We start from the raw sequence: 23,323 nt of genomic DNA, 5'->3' as shown, positions 1-23,323 counted from the left end.
CGGAATTACACAATACAGAAATCACACAATTTGTGAGTTATGATTTGCTCCGGGGGTGTCTTGAACTGTCCAGAAGAGGCAAACGCTAGAGAGACAGAGGAAGATGATAAAGAGGAAAGGAGCCCTCCCAATCCACCCCCAAGCTCAGAGCCGGAGTACGCGGCGCTCCAGGGGCCAGCGGACACTCTCTCCTGGACGGCCCCGCAGGGCGCATCCCTCCCGCAGGCAGGCAGCGAAGAAGGCCGGCGCCGGGCTGCTGGGTCCGGCTCCTGCCAGCTGCTGACCGCGGCGCCGCGTCCTCGCCGGGCGAAGCCTAGCGACTTCAGGTCAGGTGTCTCTCCTTCCCTAGGGCCCGCCGCCCACACCGGGGCAGAAAAGCGACTCCCAATGGTATGGAGACCTTCGCATCGGTCCAGCTCTCGCCCCTGGACCCGGGTGAGTGGGTGACCCTTAGCAGCCAGGCAGGGGAAGGGATGGCCACAGTTAGAGCCCTGCCCCTTCTCACCGCGCGCCCAGAACCCAGCCGGGGTCGGAAGGGGGCAGCAGGGCCACAGACACGGAGGCCGCGGAAGGCAGGATGGCGCAGGAACCAGGGCTTCTAGCCCCTGGCGCATGCTCCATTGTTCTAGGAGACTTCCTTCTGAAATGTAAAATTCTAAGATACAGTCAGAGGAGGGCATGGCAACCCAGTCCAGTATTCTTGTCTAGAGGATCCCAAAGACCGAGAGCTGTTAGGCTACAGGGTCACAAAGGGTCAGAAACGACTGAAGTGACAGCAGTAAGGTACAATTAAGGTTATCAAGGCAGTGACAGCAGAGCATTAAGTGAAATGCAAGGCACTTCCCAACATGGGACGCCCCTATTCGAGTGCACTGGCCACACACCCATGAAGCCGGCCCTGGTACGTAGGGAGCACAAGTATTGTAACATTTGGAGCAGTGCTGTCCAATAGAAATAAAACGTGAGCCGCACATGCGAGCCGCATTATGTAATTTTAAATGTTCTAGTGTCCAATAAAAAAGGTAAAAAGAAACAGATGAGAGTAATTTTAATAATAGATTTTATTTTCCCTAACATATCCAAAATAATACTGAGCAGGGCTCTGTGTGTCTCCTGGGCACAGCACTTTGTGTCCCCCATTTCTTTGATTTTAGGAAATAGCCTTCATTCAGCCTCCATGACCTCCCCTGAGTTCCAGTCAGATTCAAGCAGCTGTTATTTAGGGAAGAGAAGGGATGCAAGACGAGGAGAAACAGTCAAGAGCACCCTTTGGACAAGGGATACAATGTATCCCATCAAGGAATACATACAAACAATTGATATAAAACTTCTCACTGTCTTCCCCAAGTGAGGACACATGGTTTGAGGGCTTTAGCCCACTGTGTCCCCCTTTGCCTGGCAAAGCAATTAGCCCACTGTGTCCCCCTTTGCCTGGCAAAGCAATAGAGTTATCCTTTTCTGCTTCACCCGAAACTGTCTGCAAGATTTGATTTGGCACCAGTATACAGAGAAGCTGAGCTTTTGGCATCAAAAAGTATTATCATCTCAACAAGTAATCATTATTAAAATTACTGAGTTTTTTTTTTCATATTAAGTCCTCAAAATTCAGTATATATTTTATACTTAGGGCACATCTTTTTAAAAGACCTCAATTGCCACATGTGGCTGGTGGCTGATAGAGTGCAAGGAGCAGGTCTAGAGCATGAAAAAGGAAGTGGGTGGCTGAAGACTTTGTGTAGTTGCCTCTGGGTGGCATAACACTGGCTGCTAAAACAAATACCTACCAACTTTTGTCAATCACTTCCTGTGACTGGTGGAATTTGACAGCAGAATTCCTGTGAGTGATTTTGATGAGTGTCATGAATATTGAGTCTCTATTTTAACACTGTTACTGATTTTAAAATATCCCTGTATATAACAGTGTCACCCAGACGTTCATTAAAACAGTGGTTCTAATGCTAATGCTACAAAACAACTCCTATTCAATAAATATTAGAAGGGGAAGTTAGATGTGTCAATTACCAGCTTGTTGTTTTTCTTTTGCAACCCCATGGACTGTAGCCCACCAGGCTCCTCTGTCCATGGGATTGTCCAGGCAAGAATAGTGGAGTGTTGCCATTTTCTTCTCCAGAGGTTCTTCCTAACCCAGGGATTGAGTTGCATCTCCTATATTAGCAAGCAGATTCCTTACCACTCAGCCACCAGGGAAGCCCCATTGCCAAGAGGGAAGCCAAATAACCAACCTTACGCTCTATTTGTTAATTCAGAAATGAACACCTTGAGAAATATTGGAAAGTTCTGAGAAATAAAAATTAACATTTAAGAAGGTACACTTTTAAGTTTGCAAAAATGGCTACACAGGCAAAAAGGAAGGAAAAACAAAACCTGGCCACATAGGTGCAAGCAAGCTCCAGGTCAAAGTAATGTGCACCTGAGCTGCTCTGGTTGTGCATGTGAACACTCAGAACAAAAAACCCTGTTTGACATTTTTTTTTTCTGTTTTTTTTTTTTTTTTTTCTGTCTGACATTTTGCATGTGTTTCTATAGAGGAAATTGCGTGCTGCGAAAACTGTGTCATTAAGTAGGGTTTTATTTTCACTAGCCTTTCGCATTCAGGTAAAGAATTTCCCTGCAATGCAGGAGACCCAGGTTTGATCCCTGGGTTGGGAAGACCCCCTGGAGAAGGGAATGGCTAACCACTCCAGTATTCTTGCCTGGAGAATTCCCCAGACAAGAGGAACCTGGTGGGCTACAGTCCATGGGGTTGCAAAGAGTCAGGACACCACTGACAAACACTTTCACTTTCCCATTCAGAAGTTACAAAAGTTTACTGGCAGACTAGCATGCCACATAGTGGTAAGAATAGGAAACTACAGGCCATGTTACAAATATTTAATACAAAGTATTTGGCCACCTCATGCGAAGAGTTGACTTATTAGAAAAGATTCTGATGCTGGGAGGGATTGGGGGCAGGAGGAGAAGGGGACGACAGAGGATGAGATGGCTGGATGGCATCACTGACTCGATGGACGTGAGTCTGAGTGAACTCCGGGAGTTGGTGATGGACAGGGAGGCCTGGCGTGCTGCGATTCATGGGGTCGCAAAGAGTTGGACACGACTGAGCGACTGATCTGATCTGATCTGATTTGCTATAATGATATATGGAAATAATAAGTGCAACAGAAAATAAACACCTGGAAACGCACCATCCAACTTAAGAACTAGAACATTACCTATCACGCATCCATCCATCTGTATGCCTTTTTCCTATCTTATCCTGCCTCACCAGAGATAATACTGGCTTGAATTTTATGTTGACCATTTTCTTGGTTTCTTAAAAAGGTTTTATCATTTCTGTATGCATCCCTAAATGGAATATTGTCTAATTTGCTCATTTGAGCTTTATAAAAGTGGCATCATGATTTTATGTAGTTTTCTGCAACTTGCCTTTTCCATACATTTACTTGACCATATTACGTGTATAGCTGGAGTTGATTCGCTGTGGGAAGAGACAGCTATTTATTTATCCATTTACCCATTCTCCTGTCAATGGACATTTCATAGCCTCCAATGTTTTGCCATCTTGACAATACAGCAGTGAATATTTTTATGCATATTTAAGAATTTCTTTGTAATATGTCTAGTTCAATTTTACAAAATGCATATAACCAAAGTGTCTTTCAGAGTTGTACCAATTTACACTCCATTTGTTGTATATAAAAGGTTCCACTGATTTTCATCTTCACCAGTACTTGGTGTTACTAATTTCTTAATTATTGCCAATGGAGTTATCGGCTGTGCTGGATCTTTGTTGCTGTGCAGGCTTTCCTTTAGTTGCAACGAGTGAGGGCTACTCTCTAGTCACGGTTGGGCTTCTCTTGTCGTAGGGCACAGGATCTAGGACGCATGGCTTCGGTAGTTGTAGTTCCTGGGTTCTAGAGAACAGGCTCAGTCGTGTGGCCCACAGGCTTAGCTGCTGTGTGGCCTGTGGGATCGTCCCAGATCAGGGATCAAACACACGTCTTCTGCATTGGCAGGCGGACTCTTCACCCCTGAGCCATCAGGGAAGCCTGGAAAATCAGTTCTTATCATGGCATTGACTTGTATTTTCATGGCTGTCAGTGAGGTCAAGCATATTTTAATTTAAGTGGGAGACTTATGTTTCCTTTTTCATAAAGTGCGTATTCACATCTTGCCCATTTGTAACTGGTTTGTCTTTTTCTTATTTTAAGCTTAAGATCTTAATCTGGAAAAATGTGTGTGTGTGTGTGTATCAGTTTCTATATTTAGCAACTTTGGTGAATTGTATTTAACAAGTTTGGTTTGGTAAACTCTCTGATCAGTTGTAGTAATTTATCCACAGATTCTTTGAGGGTTTTCTACATATACAATTATGTTAGCTGCAAATAATGACAGTGTTGTTTCCTTCTTTCTCCTGTCTGTCTTGCCCTTGCCTTGTGGAGCAGAAGAGGCGATAGCAGACACTTCTGTTTCATTCTCCTCTTAAAGGAATGATGCTTTCAATGATTCACCATTATAAATGATGACTATTGTCTTCTTTTTTTTTTTTTTTTTGCTTTTTGGCCATACTATGTGGTATGTGGGATCTTAGTTCCCTGACCAGCAATCAAACCTGTGTCCCCTGCAGTGGTAGCTCAGAGTCCTAACCACTGGACTGTCAGGGAAGTCCCTCCTGTAGGCTTTTTTTTAAAAGATTACATTTTAATGTTAGGAAATTTTGTTTTATTTCTGCTTTTCTAAGAGTTTTTTTTTTTTTTTAACAAGAATGGACGTTAACTTTTACTGACTGCCTTTACTACATCTATTTAGATAATCATACAACTTCTCCTTTAACCAATTAATGTGATGAATTAAAGTTATAGGCTTTAATGTTAAATGATCCAAATATTCTTGGGATAAATCCAGCTTAGTTATGATGAATTGCCCTTAACATAAGCTGTTGGACTTGATTTGCTAGTAGTTTGTTTATAATATTTCCATCTATGTTCGTGAGGGATTCTGGTCTGAATTTTCTTTTTCATACAGTTCTTGATTGATTTTATCTCAGGGTTATATTAACCTCATATGAGTTGAGGTTAACTCAACTATTAACCTCATATGAGGTTAATAAAAGCATATGAGTGCTTTTATTTGATATTCTTTGTGTGAAATTAGAATCATTTGTTCTGTGAAAATCTGCTAGGAATTGCCCGAAAAATGGCAAGGCTTGTTTTTTTTGTTTGTTTATTATTTTTTTTAAGACATTGAAACTGATTTAATTTCCTTAATACTGTTGAAAACTCGAGCTTTCTGGTAACAGCTTTGATAAGTTGTATTTTTCTAGAAATGTTTCCCTTTTTAATAAGTTTTTAAATTCACTGATGTAATGTGCTTTATAGTATGCTCACTTATCTGTTTAATCTCTTCTGTATTTGCAGCTTTCTTCAGTTCTCTGTTCCTATTACTACTTGTTTATGCATGCTACTTACAACCCTCTTTTGAAATGAATCTTACCAGAAGTTTGCCTATTTTATCTGGCCATGGCTTGTTGATCATCTCTATTGTCTATTTGTTTCGTTTCATAAATTTTTGCTCTTATCTTTATATCTACTCTTAAACTTTCTTTGTGTTTATTCTATTGGGTTTTTTTTTTTTTTTCTCTTAGAGTGAAAGCTAGCTCATTAATTTTCAGCCTTTTTTAAAGTAAATATCTAAAGCAATAAATTTCCCTGTAATTACCATTTTTGCTACACCCACCAGTTTTGATATTTACAATTTTCATCATGTATCATATAGTTATTTATATACAACTTTTAATTTCTATTATATCTTACTTGACTCATAAATTATATAGAAATGTACTTTCTAATTTTTAAAACTTAGAGGACGCTGTCATTTATCTTTCTGTTAAAGACTTTTAATTTAATTGCATAAGCTCTATCCATGATCATAGGTCATAAAATGTGATTAATGTGAATCAAATTCTTTGAAATTTGTTGAGACTGGCTTTATGGCCTATATAGTCAATTTTTGGAAATGTTCCATGTGCACTGGAAAAGAATGTCTATTCGTTGATTGTTGGATGTAGAGTGATTTATAAATATCCACTAAATCAAGCTGGTTGAATGTGTTATTCCAATCTTTTTTGACCCATTAATAATTGAGAGCTCTGTATTGAAATCTCCCACTATGTTAGTGGATTAGTCAATTTCTATCCATAGTTCTGTACATTTTAGTAGGCACCCACAACTTTAGAACCATTATATTTTCCTGATGGATTAAACCTTTTATCATTAAACTGATAAATACATTTTTGCTTTATAGTCTATTTTATCTAATATCAATATAACCACACCAGCTTTCTTTTAATTAGCTTTTGCTTTTGTTCATCATTTTCCGTTCATCCTTTCTCTGTCTTTTAATTTTAGGTGTGTCTAGATTTTTAAAAAATCTAGATCTGAGCTCTTTTAATTGTTTGTCCCTTTTATACTTGTGGTTACTCTTTTTTTTTTTTTTCTTTTTAATTGGCTGCGCTGGCTCTTCGTTGCTGTGCGAGGGCTTTCTCTAGTTGTGGAGAGCAGGGGCTATTCTCTAGTTGCAGTGGGTGGGCTCCTCTGTGGCTTCTTTTGTTGCGGAGCACAGGCAGGCTCTAGAGCACGTGGGCTTCAGTAGTTTTGGCTTAAGGGCTCCAGAGCAGGGGCGGGGTAGGGGGGGGCAGTAGTTGTGGTGCGCAGGCTTAGTTGCTCTGGGGGCATGTGGAATCTTCTCTGAGCGGGGATGGAACACTGTGTCCCCTGCGTTAGCAGGCAGATTCCCAACCGCTGGACCACCAGGGGAGGGCCATACTTGTCATTACAGAAAATATTTCTACCATCTTAACATTTATTTTTCATTTGTTCTCCTTTTCTAAATTTCTCCATTTTTCCCTCCCTAAACTGACTTTGTATTCTTACTGTTTTCTCCTCTACTGGTGTGGCGGTTATACTATCTCTGTTTTTAGTAATTACTCTTGAAATTTTACCAGGTACGTTTAACAAAGTCTAAAGTGATCAATACCTGAACCTTTCCAAGAAGAACTCCCAGCACTCTTCCTCCTCTTACCAGCCTTCCTCTCCTTCCCCACCTATAAATTATTATTGGCCAGTATCTGTGCCTGTCCTTTTCAACCCCACACATTACGTGTCATCACCATCTTTCATTAGCAGTGTTTTGCAGTTATTTTAACTGCTATTTCACTGTTTATTTAAATAAATAGTTTATTTTACTGTTTTCTGGGTTAGTAGTTATTTTCTCTGTGTACTTAGAAGTCATCTTTCTGCCTTTTAGATTCGCTGTTACTGTTACTGTCTGATTTGTTGTTTCTTTGTAGGCAGTTTTTCTTTTCCCTCTAGCTGCTTTTAACATTGTTGCCTCTAATGCTCTGTGGTTTCTCTACAATGTGTCCATGTGTGTGTCTTTTTTTAACCTGCTGGATGCATGTTCTTTTTCTCCTGTCCACGTGTTGGTGTCTTTTATCAGATCTGGAAATTCTTAGCCATTAGCTTTTCAAACATTGCTTCTTTATTCTCTCTATTCTCTCCTTCTGGGATTCTGGTTGGATATATTTTAGACCTTCTCATTCCATCTGTTCTTCCCTTAACCTCTCACTGATATTTCTCATCTCCTTGACTCTCTGCACTGCTGCTGCTGCTGCTGCTAAGTCGCTTCAGTCGTGTCCGACTCTGTGCGACCCCATTGACGGCAGCCCACCAGGCTTCCCCGTCCCTGGGATTCTCTAGGCAAGAACACTGCACTGCATTCTGGTAATTTTCTCAGATCTATCTTCCAGTTCATTAATTCATTGTCCAGCTATGTATAATCTGTTATTTAGTCTGTCTATTGAGTTTTTAATCTCAACAACTAATTTGTTAAGTTCTATTTGCTCTCTTTTCAGATGCGTCTCGTCATTTTCAATAGTCTCTTTGCCTTGCTCATTTAAAAAAATAACAGCTCTACTGAGATATAATTTGCAAATAGTAAGATTCACCCTTTGAAAGTGTACAATTCACATTCACAGAAGTTGTGAAATAATTACCATGAATTCTTGAAAAATTCTATCACCCTGAAAAGAAACTCTATACTCATTAGCAATAACTGCCAGTTTCCTTCTACCCTCGTCTCCCCAAAATCACTAATCTAGTTTCTTTCTCTTTGGATTTGCCTATTGGAGACAATTCATATGAATGGAATCATACTATATATATATACACATATATATAAAAAACCTTCTATAACTGTTTTTTTCATCTAGCAAAATGTTTCCAATTTTCATCCATATTTTAGCAAATATCATTACTTTGTTCTTTCTTGTGGCTGAATGATATTCCATTATATGGGTCTACCATATTGTGTTTATTCATTTACCAGTTGATGGACATTTGGATTGTTACTACTTTGGGAGTATTATGAATAATGCTGCCGTGAACATTTATGTACCTGTTTTTGTGTGAATATATATTTTCTTTTCTCTTGGTTATATACCTGTATATCTAAGTTATATAGTAGCTCTATTTAACAGTGTGAGAAATTGCCAGAAGGTTTTCCCATGAGGAAAGCAATGGGATTGTCTATTTTTGGCTGTGCTGGGTCTTTGCTGCTCACATGGGCTCTCTCTCGTCGCGGTGAGCAGGGGCTGCTCTCACCTGAGGTGCGCCAGCTTCTCACTGTTGTGGAGCACGGGCTCTAGAGCTCACAGGCTTCAGCAGTTGGTGGTACGTGGGCTCAGTTGCCCTGCAGCATGTGGAATCTTCCTGAACCAGGGATCAAACCCATGTCCCCTACATTGGCAGGTGGATTCTTAACCACCGGACCACCAAGAAATCCCCATCTTTTATTTCTTTAAACATTTCCCTTCTAGTTATTTATATCTTCTTCTATCTGAAAATTGCAATATCTAAAAACCATAGAGATCTATTGATAAATGTGTTCTATTTTGTCTTCTATTCATGGTAGCATATTTCCTTCTATATTTGATGATATATTTCTGTGAAAATATAAAGTAGGGTTTTTCTTCTGTTCACTAGTATAGCCCCATCATCTGGAACAATGACTGATACATAACAGGTGCTCAACAAATCTGTTACATGAACAGATGAGTCTTAAGGACCTAAGCAGGAAAGTAAACCCCAGAGAAGAATGCATTTGCTTCTGCTCAGTGCCAAGATGCCTACAGACCCAGGGCTATGGTTAGCCTCTATTAGTCAGGCTCTTCTTGGGAAAACAGAAGCCAAATACTCTATGAATTCCAAGTGTATCCACCTTTGTCCAATCAGAAAATGGAAATCACACAGTGATTTAAACAGAGTATGTTTAATATCAAGAATTACTAAGCTAAGATAAAAGAGTAACTATAAGATATAAAAATAACTATAATGCAGAGACTCCCCTGGTGGTCTAGTGGCTAGGACTCCGCACTCCCAATGCACAGAGCCCAGGTTCCATCCCTGGTCAGGGAACTAAATCCCATAAACCGCAACTAGGAGTTGGCATGTCACAACTAAAGATCCTGTTGCTGGCCAAAATCTTGGCCTTTTCTGGCCACCAAAGTTGAACAAAAAAATACGGAGAGTTTGGAGGAAATAGAAAGGTGGCTTTAGTCCTCAGCGGGTGGAGAGGGGAACAGCGTAGGCTCAGGCCTCAAGAACTGACCCCTCCATGAGGAGTCTAGGGGCTTACATAAGGCAAGGGCTGGCTGTCAGGAATCAGTGACAAGGAACAAAGATGATAGCATCTTGATTTCTTCCTCTTGCATTATTTCAAAGACAGTCACAGGCTGGTGTCAGTAACACAGTAATTGAGTCTGGCAGTTCCATGTCTCTGTGGCCTTCTTTCTGATGTGTAACTACAAGGGGAAGGGTGTTGTAAGGGTAAATACCAGATAGGGAATGTATTTAGCATAGAGTCAAAGGAAAAATTCTTAAAGAGTTGGGAATACCAGAACACCTTACCTGCCTCCTGAGAAACCTGTGTGCAGGTCAAGAAGCAATGGTTAGAATCGACCATGGAACAACAGACTGGTTCAAAATTGGAAAAGGAGTATGTCAAGGCTGTATTGTCACCCTGCTTATTTAACTTATGTGAAGAGTACATCATGCAAACTGTTGGGCTGGATAAAGCACAAGCTGGAACCAAGATTGCTGGGAAAAATATCAGCAACCTCAGATATGCAGATGGTACCACCCTTATGGCAGAAAGCAAAGAGGAACTAAAGAGCCTCTTGATGAATGTGAGAGTGAAAAAGCTTGTTAAAACTCAACATTCAAAAAACTAAGATCATGGTATCTGGTTCCATCACTTCGTGGCAGATAGATGGGAAAACAGTGACAGATTTTATTTTCTTGGGCTCTAAAACCACTGTCGACGGTGACTGCAGTCATGAAATTAAAAGATGCTTACTTGTTGGAAGAAAAGCTATGACAAACACAGACACTATATTAAAAAGCAGAGACATTGCTTTTCTGACAAAGGTCCATATAGTCAACGCTATGGTTTTTCCAGTAGTCATGTATGGATGTGAGAGTTGGATTGTAAAGAAGTCTGAGTGTCAAAGAACTGATGCTTTCAAACTGTAGTGTTGGAGAAGACTCTTGAGATATCAAACCAGTCAATCCTAAAGGAAATCAACCCTGAATCTTGATTGGAAGGACTGATGCTAAAGCTGAAGCTCCAATATTCTGACTATCTGATGTGAAGAACTGACTCATTTGAAAAGACCCTGATGCTGGGAAAGATTGAAGGCAGGAGGAAAAGAGGACGACAGAGGACGAGATGGTTGGATGGCATCACTCACTCAATGGACATGAGTTTGAACAAACTCCAGGAGATGGTGAAGGACAGAGAAGCCTGACATGCTGCAATCCATGGGGTCTCAAAGTCAGACATGACTGAGCGACTGAACAGCAACAGAGGGAAAAAATGTGAATTGTAGCTCCTGCAGAATTAGAGGGCAGAAAAGCAAACTTAATTACAGACATTCAGAGTTAGGAGCAGTTAAATGAAAAAAAAACTGGGAATGTTCAGGCCTGCTCACTGTTCTCTTTATCTTCTTTGCTCTCAGGAAAGGGAAAGAGAAAAATTCATTCCTCTGTTTTCCTTTTTGCTGCAACAATCCCACATGCCATTAACGAAAATCAAATATCCTGCGTGCCATAACTAAGACCTGGCACAGCCAAATAAATATATAAAATATTAAAAATATATAAGCAAAATAAAATAGGACCATTATTTAAAAAAAAAAAAAAAGGAATATAGTGCTGAGAGAAAGTACCTAAGGAAGGACAAACTATGAAGGGGAGCTACCCTCCCAAAGCTGGGGTTCAGACCGCACTGGAGAAGATGTGGTTGCAGACCACTGTATGGCAGAGAAGTTTGAAAGGTAGCCTGGGCCAGAGCCTGTCCTCAATGTCTGGAAAGCCAAGAAGCAACCCAGTGAAGCACAGGTGAGCAGTGCCCAGGGCGCAGGTGGTCAGGCATGCAGGTGTGCAGAGGGAATTTAGCTCCACTGTAGGAGGGAGGCCTGCAATCCACTGTCTGAGCGCAGTGGGAGGTGATCACCAGACCAAGCAGGAGCTGGGAGGTCACTGAGAGATTGTGTGTTCTGGGTGTGTGTGTGGGCAGCGCACCACCCGAATCGCTCCCATCCATACTACCCTCCAACGTACAGCACCAGTACCAGCAGGAGAACCTTTTCCTCCTCCAGTGTCTTTCCAGTGCCATCTACTGAAAACCTTAACATCAGGCTCGTCCATGATCACAGAACAGGTATTGAAAAGTGAATTTGGAACAAGAGAGAATAAAGTGATAGTTGGCATGCCAAGCATCTCAGTTTTGGACACAGGAAATCAGAGGTTTATATAAGCCTTGGAAGCCTTGGAAATCAGAGGTTTATATAACCCTTGGAAGCCTTGGGGAAGCAAAGGTAAGGGAACCTTCAACTGCAACTTCAGTCTGTAGCACCCACGACTGTGGCTTGCCTGAAGGCCACTCTAATCTCAAGAACCTCTGGGAAAGAACCACCCTAATCTCAAGAGCCTCTGGGAAGCGACTCCCACCCCCACCCCCACCCCCACCCCCTCAGGCTGCAGCATGTTGCAGGTGAGCCTCAAGAAGCACATCCTGAAGCTACCATGAACTCTTGTCCGCTTACGAGTCTGCAAATCCCTTGGAGAACTGTGCCCTCTCCCTCGCACATGACTTCGGAATCTCTACCAACGGCCTCTTCCGCGCAGCCTCTATTGGATCCCTACAGGGCAGAGGATTCTGGGAAGCAGAGGGTTCTGGGAAATGTAGTTTCCGCTTCTCCTCAGTGAGGCAGAGGCAATCTCCGAGGTGGAAAGTGGAAGTGAAGTCGCTCAGTCGTGTCCGACTCCTTTCGACCCCATGGGCTGGGGCCTACCACGTTCCTCCGTCCATGGGATTTTCCAGGCAAGCGTACTGAAGTGGGTTGCCATTTCCTTCGCCAGAGGATCTTCCCGACCCAGGGATCGAACGCGGGTCTCCCGCTTTGTAGGCAGACGATTTACCGGGTGTCTGAGCCACCCGGGAAATCCATAGAGTAGCAGTAACAAAAGACGATCCCTTAAACTGAGCTAAGGTGGAATCCTGAGGCGGATCCCTTATGTTGCCACTGGCCCAAGGGCAAGCTTCCCAGAAGCAGCTAAAATGGGCATTTGCCCTTAGGGCTGCCCAATCTTTGCTTTCTAATCAGTGCTCCTTCCTCCAGTCTCAGGTCCATGATTTTTGTTTAATTTTAGTGGTGAGGAAACGATGATTTCCTTCACTATCTGCATACCCAGCAATGCATTAAAAAAATTTTTTTTTCCACGATCCAGTTGTTTTATGGGAGGGAGCCCTTCTAGGAATCAAGCCCATCACACCACCAAGAGGATCCAGGCTACTTTTTATTTTTAAATATTTATTTATTTGACTGCCTCAGGTTTTTGTTGCAGCAAGCAGGATCTTTCATTGTGGCACGTGGGCTCTCTACTTGTGGCATGTGGGTGTTAAGTCACTTCGGTCATGTTCGATTCTTTGCAACCCCATGGACTGTAGCCTGCCAAGCTCCTCTGTTCATGGGATTTTCCTGGCAAGAATACAGGAGTGGGTTGCCATGCCCTTCTCCAGAGGATCTTCCCGACCCAGGGGTCGAACCCACATCCCCTGTATTGGAAGGTGGTTTCTTAACCACTGAACCACCAGGGAAGTTCCCAGGCTGCTTTTTAAAAGAATGATTCCAACTCAGCAAGGTCCTAAAGTCAGTGGAATAATTTTAATGCCACTGCTTAGAATAGAAAAAACACTAAGAAATAAGTGATTCAAATTTGTGGCTCTATCACAGAGGCTTGTGAGGATCTGATGAAAGCTAGAGGCTCTGCAATGTATATGTATCCTCAAAACATGTTGCATAAATTTCAGGTGGTGCAAAGTCCCCTGATGCCCATCTGTGGACCCTGTCCATGGAGAGTAAGAACTTGTCAAAAGAGAAATAAGATCCATACAAAATGTTAGTCCAGCTTTTATAAAGAGGGCAAAGCAGTTGGCATTTTTCTCCCAGTGCTGTTCTAAACATTAATAAAAGCATTTCTAACTATATGTTCACTGCTCACCATTTCTAGCATATTAGTTTTAAATCATATTAAAGACATAAAGTTTTTCTTGTTACACAAGAAAATTTGCAGTGGAAGAGGGCTCCTTGTGTAATTAAGGTCTACAATGGCTCTGTGCCTGTTTCATAAGGACTGAACAGGGTTTTACTAACAAGTTATTATAAAGATTTGTTTGTAATAACTTTACTTATTTTCATTTTACATTTTCATCATTTAATTTATGTCAGAGCCTTAATCAGGAACAAATTCCCAACTCAAACTACGTTTAATGGGGAAAAGATACTTTCATGCAGTGGTCAATTTTTTTTAGGAATGCCCTGGGGAAAAAATTGGATTGTCTTGTTTCGTGCATTTTAGCCTCGTCTCCCCACCCCAACCCCAAACCCAACTACCTTACGGGTTACCCAGGGAAGGGATGGCAAAGCAGGAAGACCTGGAATTCATCCTGGCTTCTGCTGGGTAACCTCGCATCACATCTTCAAGTTTCTGTTGGATCATCTGTCAAAAAGTAATGGCAGTACCCAGAGTGGGTGGGCAAGAACTGTAAGGTTGCGAGAAATATCGGTTCCATGTGCACTATTCCAGTACAGTTCAGCAAATGCTTATTGACTGATTGGGTAACTGAGAATTGGCTCTGGTTAGACATCCAGCTAGGAAAAGGGATCCCGCTTTGTCTGCTGGGTCTATTCAGCCTTATGACTTGCCCATTGTTTGATGGAGGATACTGTAGCCAAACTAATGAATAGTTAATTTAAAGTCAGGCAGCTAGGGCTTTTTGCTTTGGGTGGAAACTTAATTCCCAGACAATATATACATTATGTATAGACGGCCTGTACCCACCTCAGCATGTGGCACTCAGGCCAGAGCCCCGCACAGGAAGATGATGGAAAGGCAGGGGAAGATGAGACATAGGCTGGGGGTGAATGGCCCAGTTTAGAACTTCGCTCTCACATCGCAGGGGTGAGCAAACTCCAGGCCACGGGAGCGAAACGTACAACTTGATTTGTCATCAGGGTGATACTGTCATGGTTGCCTCTGCTGTTGTCCAGAAGGTAGTCTTTTTTGAGTCCTACTGCTAGGCACAGTGGGTTTCCCAGGTGGCCAGGTGGCGTAGTGGTGAAGAATCTGCCTGTCAGTGTGGGGGCACAAGAGACATGGGTTTGATCTCTGGGTCGGGAAGATCCCCTGGAGTAGCAAATGGCAATCCTTTCTAGTATTCTTGCCTGGAGAATTCCATGGACAGAGCCTGCAGGGTTACAGTCCATGGATTCAAAAAGAGTAGAACGTGACTTAGCGACTGAGGATGCATACATGCTAAGCTAAGCATCTGAAGTTTTTTAAGATTAAAGATCATTTGAAATGGTATTTCTGTTTCCAGTTTGCAGTTTTTCTTTTTAAGATTTTTGTTTTTAATGTGGAATATTTTCAAAGTCTTTATTGAATTTGCTACAGTATTGCTTCTGTTTTATGTCTCGGTTTCCTAGCTGCGAGGCATGTGGGATCCTAGCTCCCTGACCAGGGATCGAACCCACACCCCCTGCACTGGAAGGCTAAGCCAATGCTGGACTGCCAGGGAAGACTCTGCTGTTTCTTATAAAGCTAAAGGGACAATTACCATTGGAGCCAGCAGTCCCATTCCTAGGTGTTTACCGAAGAGAAATAAGATATCGGTCCACACAAAGACTTGTATGTGAATGTTCTTAGCAGCTTTATCACAGTAGCCCCAAAGTGGAAACAACTCAAATGCCCCTCAAATGGATTAACAAACCATGGTACATCCAGACAATAGCATTCTACTTTGTAATAAAAAGAACTGAACTCTTGAAATGTACCAAAATACTGAATCTCAAAAGCATCATACTAAGTGGAAAAATCCGGATAGAAAAAGCTAGTTGGTTCCATCTATATGAAATTTAAGAAAATACAAAACTGTGGTGACATAAAGACGATCACTGCTTGTCGGGGTTGGTGATGGTAGAAGGGAGGCACCAGGGCCTAGCCCATACCAGTTGTACAATAGATGCTGTCAGCAGTTGATAAGAGTGAAAGAAAGGACCTGAGTTCCTTTCTGGCATTGAACCCATGGACTCCCAAAGCAGGAAGCACCACATGAATTCTGGTTTTAGAAGCTCACGTCAGCCTTTTCCACCATAGGCTCAGGAGCATGTCCTTAGAAATTCTTTTGAAGGAAGACTTTTGAGCCCACTGACCTGTTTTATAAAATAAGTCTAAGATGAAACTTAAGTAAACTTTACTAATGTTCACATAAGAGCCAGGATGTGGACAGTGGCAGGCCCTGGTACCCTCTCAGTGGGGGTACCCACTCTGAGCTTCGCCCAGCTTTCAGTGGCAGATGCGGGGTCGGGGGGTGTGCGGCAGTGGGAGGCTGAGAATAATTCAGCTCTGGGCTCCAACGGGGAGGCAGACTTCCAGACAAGGTTTGAGTTTACAACAAATGTAGAAAAGAACGCTCTCTTTCATTAAGGCGTGGAGGAGCACAGACTCTCTTATTTTAGGGCTTTTGTTGAAGCCCAAGGTAATGAACCACCCGCTTCTTCCCTGGCCTGCCTGGCCAGAGAGGGAGCAGCTGTGATTCTAGAGCATCTGCCCTCACTGATGGGCCCAGGGGAGGCACCTGCCTCAAGCTGGTCCAACCAGAACCTGCACGAGAGCTCAGCATTGGGCCCAGAAGAGTCCAGGCTGACTCTGCTTGCCTCCTGGATGGAAGCGAGGTGAACTTGGAAGTTGCTGGCTGAGGCCATTTGATGCTGATGCTCCCTAGGACACAGGGAGAGCCAGTTTCAGAGAGAGAGAAAGGGATGGAACAGAAGCAGAGTTGGAGGGAGGTGGCTTCCGGGATTCTCTGAGTCCAGGTCCTGGTCTTGTCTGTTCCCCAAGGCCCAGATGCACCCTGGTACCTAGATTCCTTAAGATGCCCATGCCCCTATAATATAGAATCGCTTTTCGCCTTTGACCTGGCCCCAGGTGTTTCTAGCGGTCACAGCCACACGAATCTTAATGAGATGGCCCTAGCGTCTGTCACATGCGCGCAGTCTCGTCCCCATGGACTGTAGCCCACCCAGCTCTTCAGTCAGTGGGATTCTCCAGGCAAAAATACTGGAATGGGTAGCCATTTCCACCCCAGGGGATCTTCCCAACCCAGGAATTGAACCTGCGGATTCTTTACCACCGAACCGCCTGGGAAGCCCATAGAGTTAGTCATACAGAGTGAAGTCAGTCAGAAAGAGAAAAACAGATATTGTATTATTAACACATATATGTGGAATCTAGAAAAATGGTACAGGTGAAACTGTTTGCAGGGATAGAGATGCAGACGTAGGGAGGACATGTGGACACAGTGAGGGAAGGAGAGAGTGGGACGAAGTGGGAGATTAGGATGGACATATATACATTCCCACGTGTAAAATAGGTAACTCATGGGAATCTGCTATAAAGCACAGGAAGCCCAGCTCAGTGACTTGTGATGATCTAGAGGGGTCCGAAGAGGGGGTGGGAGAGAGGTCAAAGAGGCGAGGGGTATATATGTACATATAGCTGATTCACTTCACTGTACAGCAGAAACTAACACAAAATTATAAAGCAATTATATTAAAAAATTTTTAATGAAAATAATTGGAGGTAACAACCTCCTTCTGTCTCTTCCCCCAGTGTGGTCACCCTTCAAGCTTCCTTGAGGATGACTTCTGCCTGGGGGAGTGTGTCCAACAGGTGACACCAGCTGGTAGAGAAAGCCAGTCTCCATCTCCTGAGGTCCCTGTTCCCCAGGGGTCTGTCCTTGTGCCGTAACCCCTGTTTCCCACAGCAGATGTCCCTGCATCAGGCCTTTCCCGACTGCCTTTCCCCCAGCATCACTGCGCCTTCCCTGCCCCATTTCCTCTCTGTCTGCCCTCCTGTGTTCCAGCTTCTGAGTTTGGAACTCCATGTCTTGTGCCTCCCAGATGGTGGCTACAGTCTAACAGGGGACTTCAAAGCCTTCCTGAGAGATGATGAATATTAGCTGAACCTGTTGTAATCATTTCATAATATGCTTAAATCAAGCCATCATGCTGTGTGCCTGAACGTGCGCAGTGATGTATGTCAGTTATTTCTCAATAAAACCGAGTGGGGGAAGCCTTCGGGGGAGGCAGAGTAGTGTAGGAAGATGTTTTGGGAAAAGAAATATTTTCAGAAGTCCTTATGTAATCTTGATAGAAAGATGAGGATCCGTTTCACCAGATTTGGAGTGAGAAGCCTAGAGTCTAGTCCCATCTTTGCTTCTAACTCTCTGTGCAACTTCAGGCTTCGTGTCCTCAGTAGCAGGATGGCAGAAATGAATGAGATCAAAGGCTTTGGGGAGCCTTGTGAGGGAGCCTCGATCATTGCCTTGGAGCTGGCAGGGGGAAAAAAAACAGATGACACCTGGGGCCCTGTTTCTCTTCACTGAGAGTGGCCTCCCTTCTGTTTTATACACTGAACATCCTTCTCAAGTGTTATCTTATCTCCGGTTTCCAAACAAGCAGATCTTGAGGCAGAAGTGTATGTGCCAACACTTTATGGGGGAATGCGATGCCAAAGAAGCAGACCTGAGGGAAAAGCCGGGTGAGAAAGAGACGTGGGAGAGGGCGAAGGGCTTGGCTGGCCCCCACACATCTCCCCTGATGCTCAATCTTGTGGGACCTTCTTCAAAGAAACTGTGAGGCTTAGGATAGTCCACTCAGAAAGAGGAAGAGAAAGAAATTCACCAGCCAACCCTGCCCCTTACTGGGCAAAGGTTCACCCCATGGAGTGTCTGACACTCCTGTACCCTGAGGCCAGAAGTTTGGGGGTGCGGTGGGGGTTGCCATTGGCTTGTGCTAGAGTGAAACAAATGGCAAGACCGGGAAGACAGGTGTGGCTGAGAGGGTCTTAGGTGAGGCATTAACAAGGAGCTCATGGGACTTCCCTGGTGGACTGGTGATTAAGACTTTGTGCTCTCAGGGCAGGGGGCACAGGTCCTATCACTGGTTGGGGGAACTGAGATCCCATATGCTGCGCAGCACAGCCCCAAGATAAAAATAAATAAAAATTAGAAGGAGCTCATACAGCTCTTGTTGGAAAAGAGTGAAAACATCTGCTAAAATAAAAGTTGAAACCACAGGACCATTCCAAAGGACCTCCCCAGCTGCAAAATTCCTTAATGCTGTTCACTGAAATTGCAGCTGAGACCATTTGCCCCTCGGTGGGCAGGAACCATAGCTCCAGAGAGTTGCAAGCAAGATCCTTGGAAATGTGTGCCCCTCAGTGCCCAAGAACTGGAGCCATATTTGCTCTATCCCCCGCCCCAGCCCTGCTCCCCTAGTTTCCATGCAATTTGAGAGCTAACGCAGATGGTGTTTTCAAAGAGTCCTGATGGGACAGGAAAGGGGGAGGGGGCTGATAATCCCACCAGACTAGGGAGTGTTCATTATGTTCATTCAGAAAGTCCTGGCCTCTCTGCCAGCTTGGACTCCCCTCCACTTAGGGGCAGCTGTCGGCCCCAGCCAGGAGGCAGATTTGTTGGTATTTAAGGGATTGGAGGATTAAGTGATCCAGAGAGGCCCCCACTGCACAACCTCATCCTCTGATGACTGGCCGCCCACCTCTGGGTATTATTAAATGATAATTACATCACAGGGCACTGTATGTCCCTTCCTTCGGAGCCCAGCAGGCTCACAAAGGCAGCAGAGAATAAGATTGGGGTCAGAGTGGGAAGCCTCAATCCTTCTTCTCTCATGTAGGCATAGAAAAATCTGTAGATGGAAGATCAAACTCAAAATTAAATCTGGGATCCAGTCTGAGTGTTGTTCTTGGCTGACCTCAGCTATACTGGCTTTCCCTGGTGCAAAGCAAGGACATCCTCTGCTTGTTGATGACATGGTGAGGAGGAAATGAGAGAAAGGGAGCTATAAAGCAAGTGTGCCCTTTAGTGAGGCTGGGGTGGGTGTTGGGGTGTGGCCTACGGGCTGCTGGAGCCCAGGATGGAGTTGAAGTTGATGGGAAGTGGCCCAGATGCATGTGCCAGCCATTGCCAAGATGGGATATTTGGGCTGTGATCAAAAGGATAAGGAATAAACCCAACAAAAGTCTCTCAAGAGAAGAGACAGAAAAGAAAATAGGACAGAAGAAGATCCATCATGGAGGCACACCTCAGGTCCAAAGACAGACTGTTGTACATAACAGACCCACCAGTGCCAGGCTCTATGTCAAGGCTGCATGTGCATTATTTCATTGAATCATCCATGCCGGGGATGCAACAGGCTCGTTACAGATGAGCAAACTGAGGCTGAGAGAAGTTGAGCAGTGTACCCCAGGGTCATAGCTAGTTAGCGACGATACCAGGATTGAAATCCAGGCAGTCTGCCTTGTAAATTATTCTCCGACTTTTTTTTTTTAATTGAAGTATATGATGATATACAATGTTGTGTGAGTTTCTGATGTACAGCAAAGTGATTCAGTTACGTATGTGTGTGTGTGTGTGTGTGTGTGTGTGTGTATCTGCAAGCGTGTTCAGTCGTGTCCGCCTCTTTGCCACCATGTTAAACTGTAGGCCTGCCAGGCTCCTCTGTCCATGGAATTTTCCAGGCAAGAATACTGGAGTGGGTTGCTATCTCCTTTTCCAGGGGATCTTCCCGACCCAGGGATTGAACCCGTGTCTCTTGTGCCTCATGCATTGCAGGTGGACTCTTTATTGCTAAGCCACTGGGAATTTCTCATGTGTGTGCGTGTGTATACATATACATATATTCTTTTTCATATTCTTTTCCATTATGATTTATTACAAGATGGTTATTCTTTTATATTCTGTATTCTTTTCTATTTTCTACTATGGTTAATATGTTCCCTGTGCTGTACAGTAGGCCCTTGTTGTCTCTTCTCAGGCTTTGCCCTCTGCTGTCTTTTCTCACAGGGAAACTGTCTCCCCAAGCAGCCTCTAAGGCTCTGTCATCTGTATTCCTGTGACTCACAAGTCTGTCTGCCCAGCTCCCAGGTCTGACCTAAGTTTCAGATCCATGGGTCCATCAGCCTTCCTAACCCACCTCAAGTTTAACGTGTCCAAGGATCAATTCTCACTTAGCCTAAACCTGCTCTAACCCCCTTCCCAAGGGGCACCTCCACCATCCACCCTGCTGCAGAACCTGGCCACTGCCTGAGCTCTTCTCCCCTCAGCCCTGACATCCAGGTCACAGCCGTGGTCCCTCCCACACAACTCTGTGTGTGTGTCTGCACCCGGTATTAGTTGCAGGATCTTCAGTCTTCACTGTGGCGTGCTGGGTCTTGAGTTGCAGCATGGGGATCTAGTTCCCTGACCAGGGCTTGAACCCCAGCCCCCTGTATTGAGGGCACAGAGTCTTAGCTGCTGGACAAGCAGGGAAGTTCCCTCCCACACAATTCTTGATGTTATCAATTTTCTCCTTCCACTATGTAACCAGTCCAGGATCCTCACTAGAACAACTGTGCCCCACATGCTCCGCCTCCTGGTCTCTAGTCCTGCCTCCCTGCATCCATCTGCCCTGCATGCTGGGAGGTCTAAAACACAAATATGATGGTGCTCCCCTGCCTCATAGCTTTGAACTGCTGCCCCTTGTTCCCAGGATAAAGGCTCTCCTTAATTCTATTGCCTTTCCCAGGTCAGCTCCTCTTGCTCTTCCTCCCTGCCTTCTGCTGTTTTCACTAAACTGTTTTCTGTTAGTCCAAACATTAGGGTCTCTCTGAATGCCAGGCCTCCTGGTGGGCTCTTCCCTCTGCCTGGAACACGCTTCCCTTATGTGTTTGGTAGACTTCTGCTCGGACTTCATTGTTCGTTCAGAAGTTCCAAGTCACAACTAGGATGTCCACCTGAAACCAGGTCCCTCTAAACCGAGTTCGTGATTAATATCTCTGTCCAAAATTAATTCCATTTCTCATCATCTCTGATCTCTGTCCTGTGCTAACTGAACACTAGTAAGCCAAAGTCAGATGATTGAAATTGCTGTTGATAACATTGTTAATGTACTAAAGTTGCTATTAGAGATATCATCATTAACATACAAACTCATGTTGTTTCTCCAGGGCAAGTTGAACTAACAGACGTCCCCCCCCCACCACCAACTATGGGACCATCTGGTTGAAGAATCATAATCGGAGATTCTTTGGCTCCTGAAACAACAATTAACGAATGTCGCAAGACAATGATTAATCCCAGCCTCTTCATTCTTCCTCTTTAAAAACCCTAACTCAGAGACTAAGGTGAAGAAGATCTGAGGCTTGTCTCCCACTCCCTTGCTTAGAACCTGCAATAAACTGCAATAAACTTAGAACCTGCTTAGAACCTGCTGTATTTTCCTTCACCAAGTGAACAAAAAAAAAAATTCTTGCCCACCATCAAGCCATCAGCCACTGCAGCTGCCCTCCATGTGCACCCTGAGGGGCATTCAGGATGGAGAGAAACAAGATACTGGCCCTAGATAGTTAAGATGCATATCAAAGGTCAGTGAGCCCAGACTCTTGCCTCTTCCCACACACTAAAATCATTAACTTGAGATATTTGTTTTTTGTGACTAGCAGTTATCTTCTGATATTTGACTACATTTTTTTTGCAGCAAAAACTCCTATATATCCTGGCTCCTAATGGCAGAAAGTGAAGAGAAACTAAAGAGCCTCTTGATGAGGGTGAAAGAGGAGAGTGAAAAAGCTGGCTTTAAAACTCAACATTTAGAAAACTAAGATCATGGCATCTGGTCCCATCATTTCATGACAAACAGATGGGTAAAGAATGGAAACCGTGGCAGATTTTATTTTCTTGGGCTCCCAAATCACTGCAGCAGTGATGCTTGCCCCTTGGGAAAAGCTATGACAAATCTAGACAGCATTCTAAAAAGCAGAGACATAACTTGGCTGACAAAACTCTGTATAGTCAAAACTATGGTTTTTCTAGAAGTCATGTATGGATGTGAGAGTTGTGATGTAGGCGATAGATAGGCTCCAGGTTAGATATTTACAGCTGGCCTCCTGTTTGCATTTCATGGGGCACCAAGAAGTAGGCTTCAGGCTGGGTATTTAGAACTGTTAGCATTTTCTGAGACTAGAGATGGGTGGGCTCCAGTTAAGACATTTTCAATCAGACTTCTGATTGCCCTCTGAAACGCAGGTAACAGCATAAACAGGGTAAATAAGCCAGTGTTTCTCTCTTGTAAGCACCTGAAGGTAATAGTCATGGCAAGAACAAAGAGGAGCAAAAAACCCTGCTTCAGTAAAGGATTAAGGGATCTCCCTGCCCCCTCTTTTGGGACAAGGGAGACACTACAGATGTGCAGAAAGGTTCTTTGTGGGCCAAAAGGCAGAGGATAACACCAGGCCATAATGAGTCTTGCTCCTCTCAGAAGCCGTCACTTCAAGATCCATCTTGGCTGAGGGGTGCCTGTGCGCCCGGGGGAGGGTCCCAAGTAGGTCAGGTGAGGAAAAAGAAACCACATAATTGGCCTGAATGGAAACAAAGACCCAGAACTGAGCTATATAACCTCTTTACTGCATTCCTCCTCACTAGGGAGGACACCCACAGCCTTTCTCTCTGGGTGTGCGTCTCTGCCTTTCTTCAAACTAAACAAACCATTTCTCTGTGTGCTCTCCCACTTGCTGTTATGCTATATCTCTAATAATAAACTTTGTATCTGCATTTACAGTTC

At 43.9% G+C, this 23,323-nt stretch overlaps 1 protein-coding gene across 3 annotated transcripts; it reads left to right on the top strand.

The window, feature by feature from the left end:
- On the top strand, positions 1-23,319 carry LOC133255683 (uncharacterized). Of its 3 annotated transcripts, XR_009739011.1 has the most exons (3): positions 49-435; positions 21,711-22,127; positions 22,241-23,319. XR_009739011.1 is itself a non-coding variant. In XM_061430180.1 (2 exons), exons 1-2 carry the CDS (start codon positions 40-42, stop codon positions 21,723-21,725), a joined length of 411 nt encoding a protein of 136 aa, XP_061286164.1. In that variant the 5' UTR covers positions 1-39; the 3' UTR covers positions 21,726-23,319. The 3 variants fall into 3 exon arrangements, 2 of the variants coding, with proteins under 2 accessions (XP_061286164.1, XP_061286163.1); XM_061430180.1 differs by having other exon boundaries at positions 1-435; positions 21,711-23,319; XM_061430179.1 differs by lacking the exons at positions 21,711-22,127; positions 22,241-23,319 and adding an exon at positions 15,128-17,667 and having other exon boundaries at positions 1-435.
- The last annotated feature ends 4 nt before the right edge of the window (positions 23,320-23,323 follow it).

This window comes from Bos javanicus, chromosome 10 (assembly GCF_032452875.1).
Source record: "Bos javanicus breed banteng chromosome 10, ARS-OSU_banteng_1.0, whole genome shotgun sequence".
Classification (NCBI taxonomy): Eukaryota; Metazoa; Chordata; class Mammalia; order Artiodactyla; family Bovidae; genus Bos; species Bos javanicus.
Note: the sequence above shows the minus strand (reverse complement) of the source record. Positions and strands in the feature narration are given on the sequence as shown.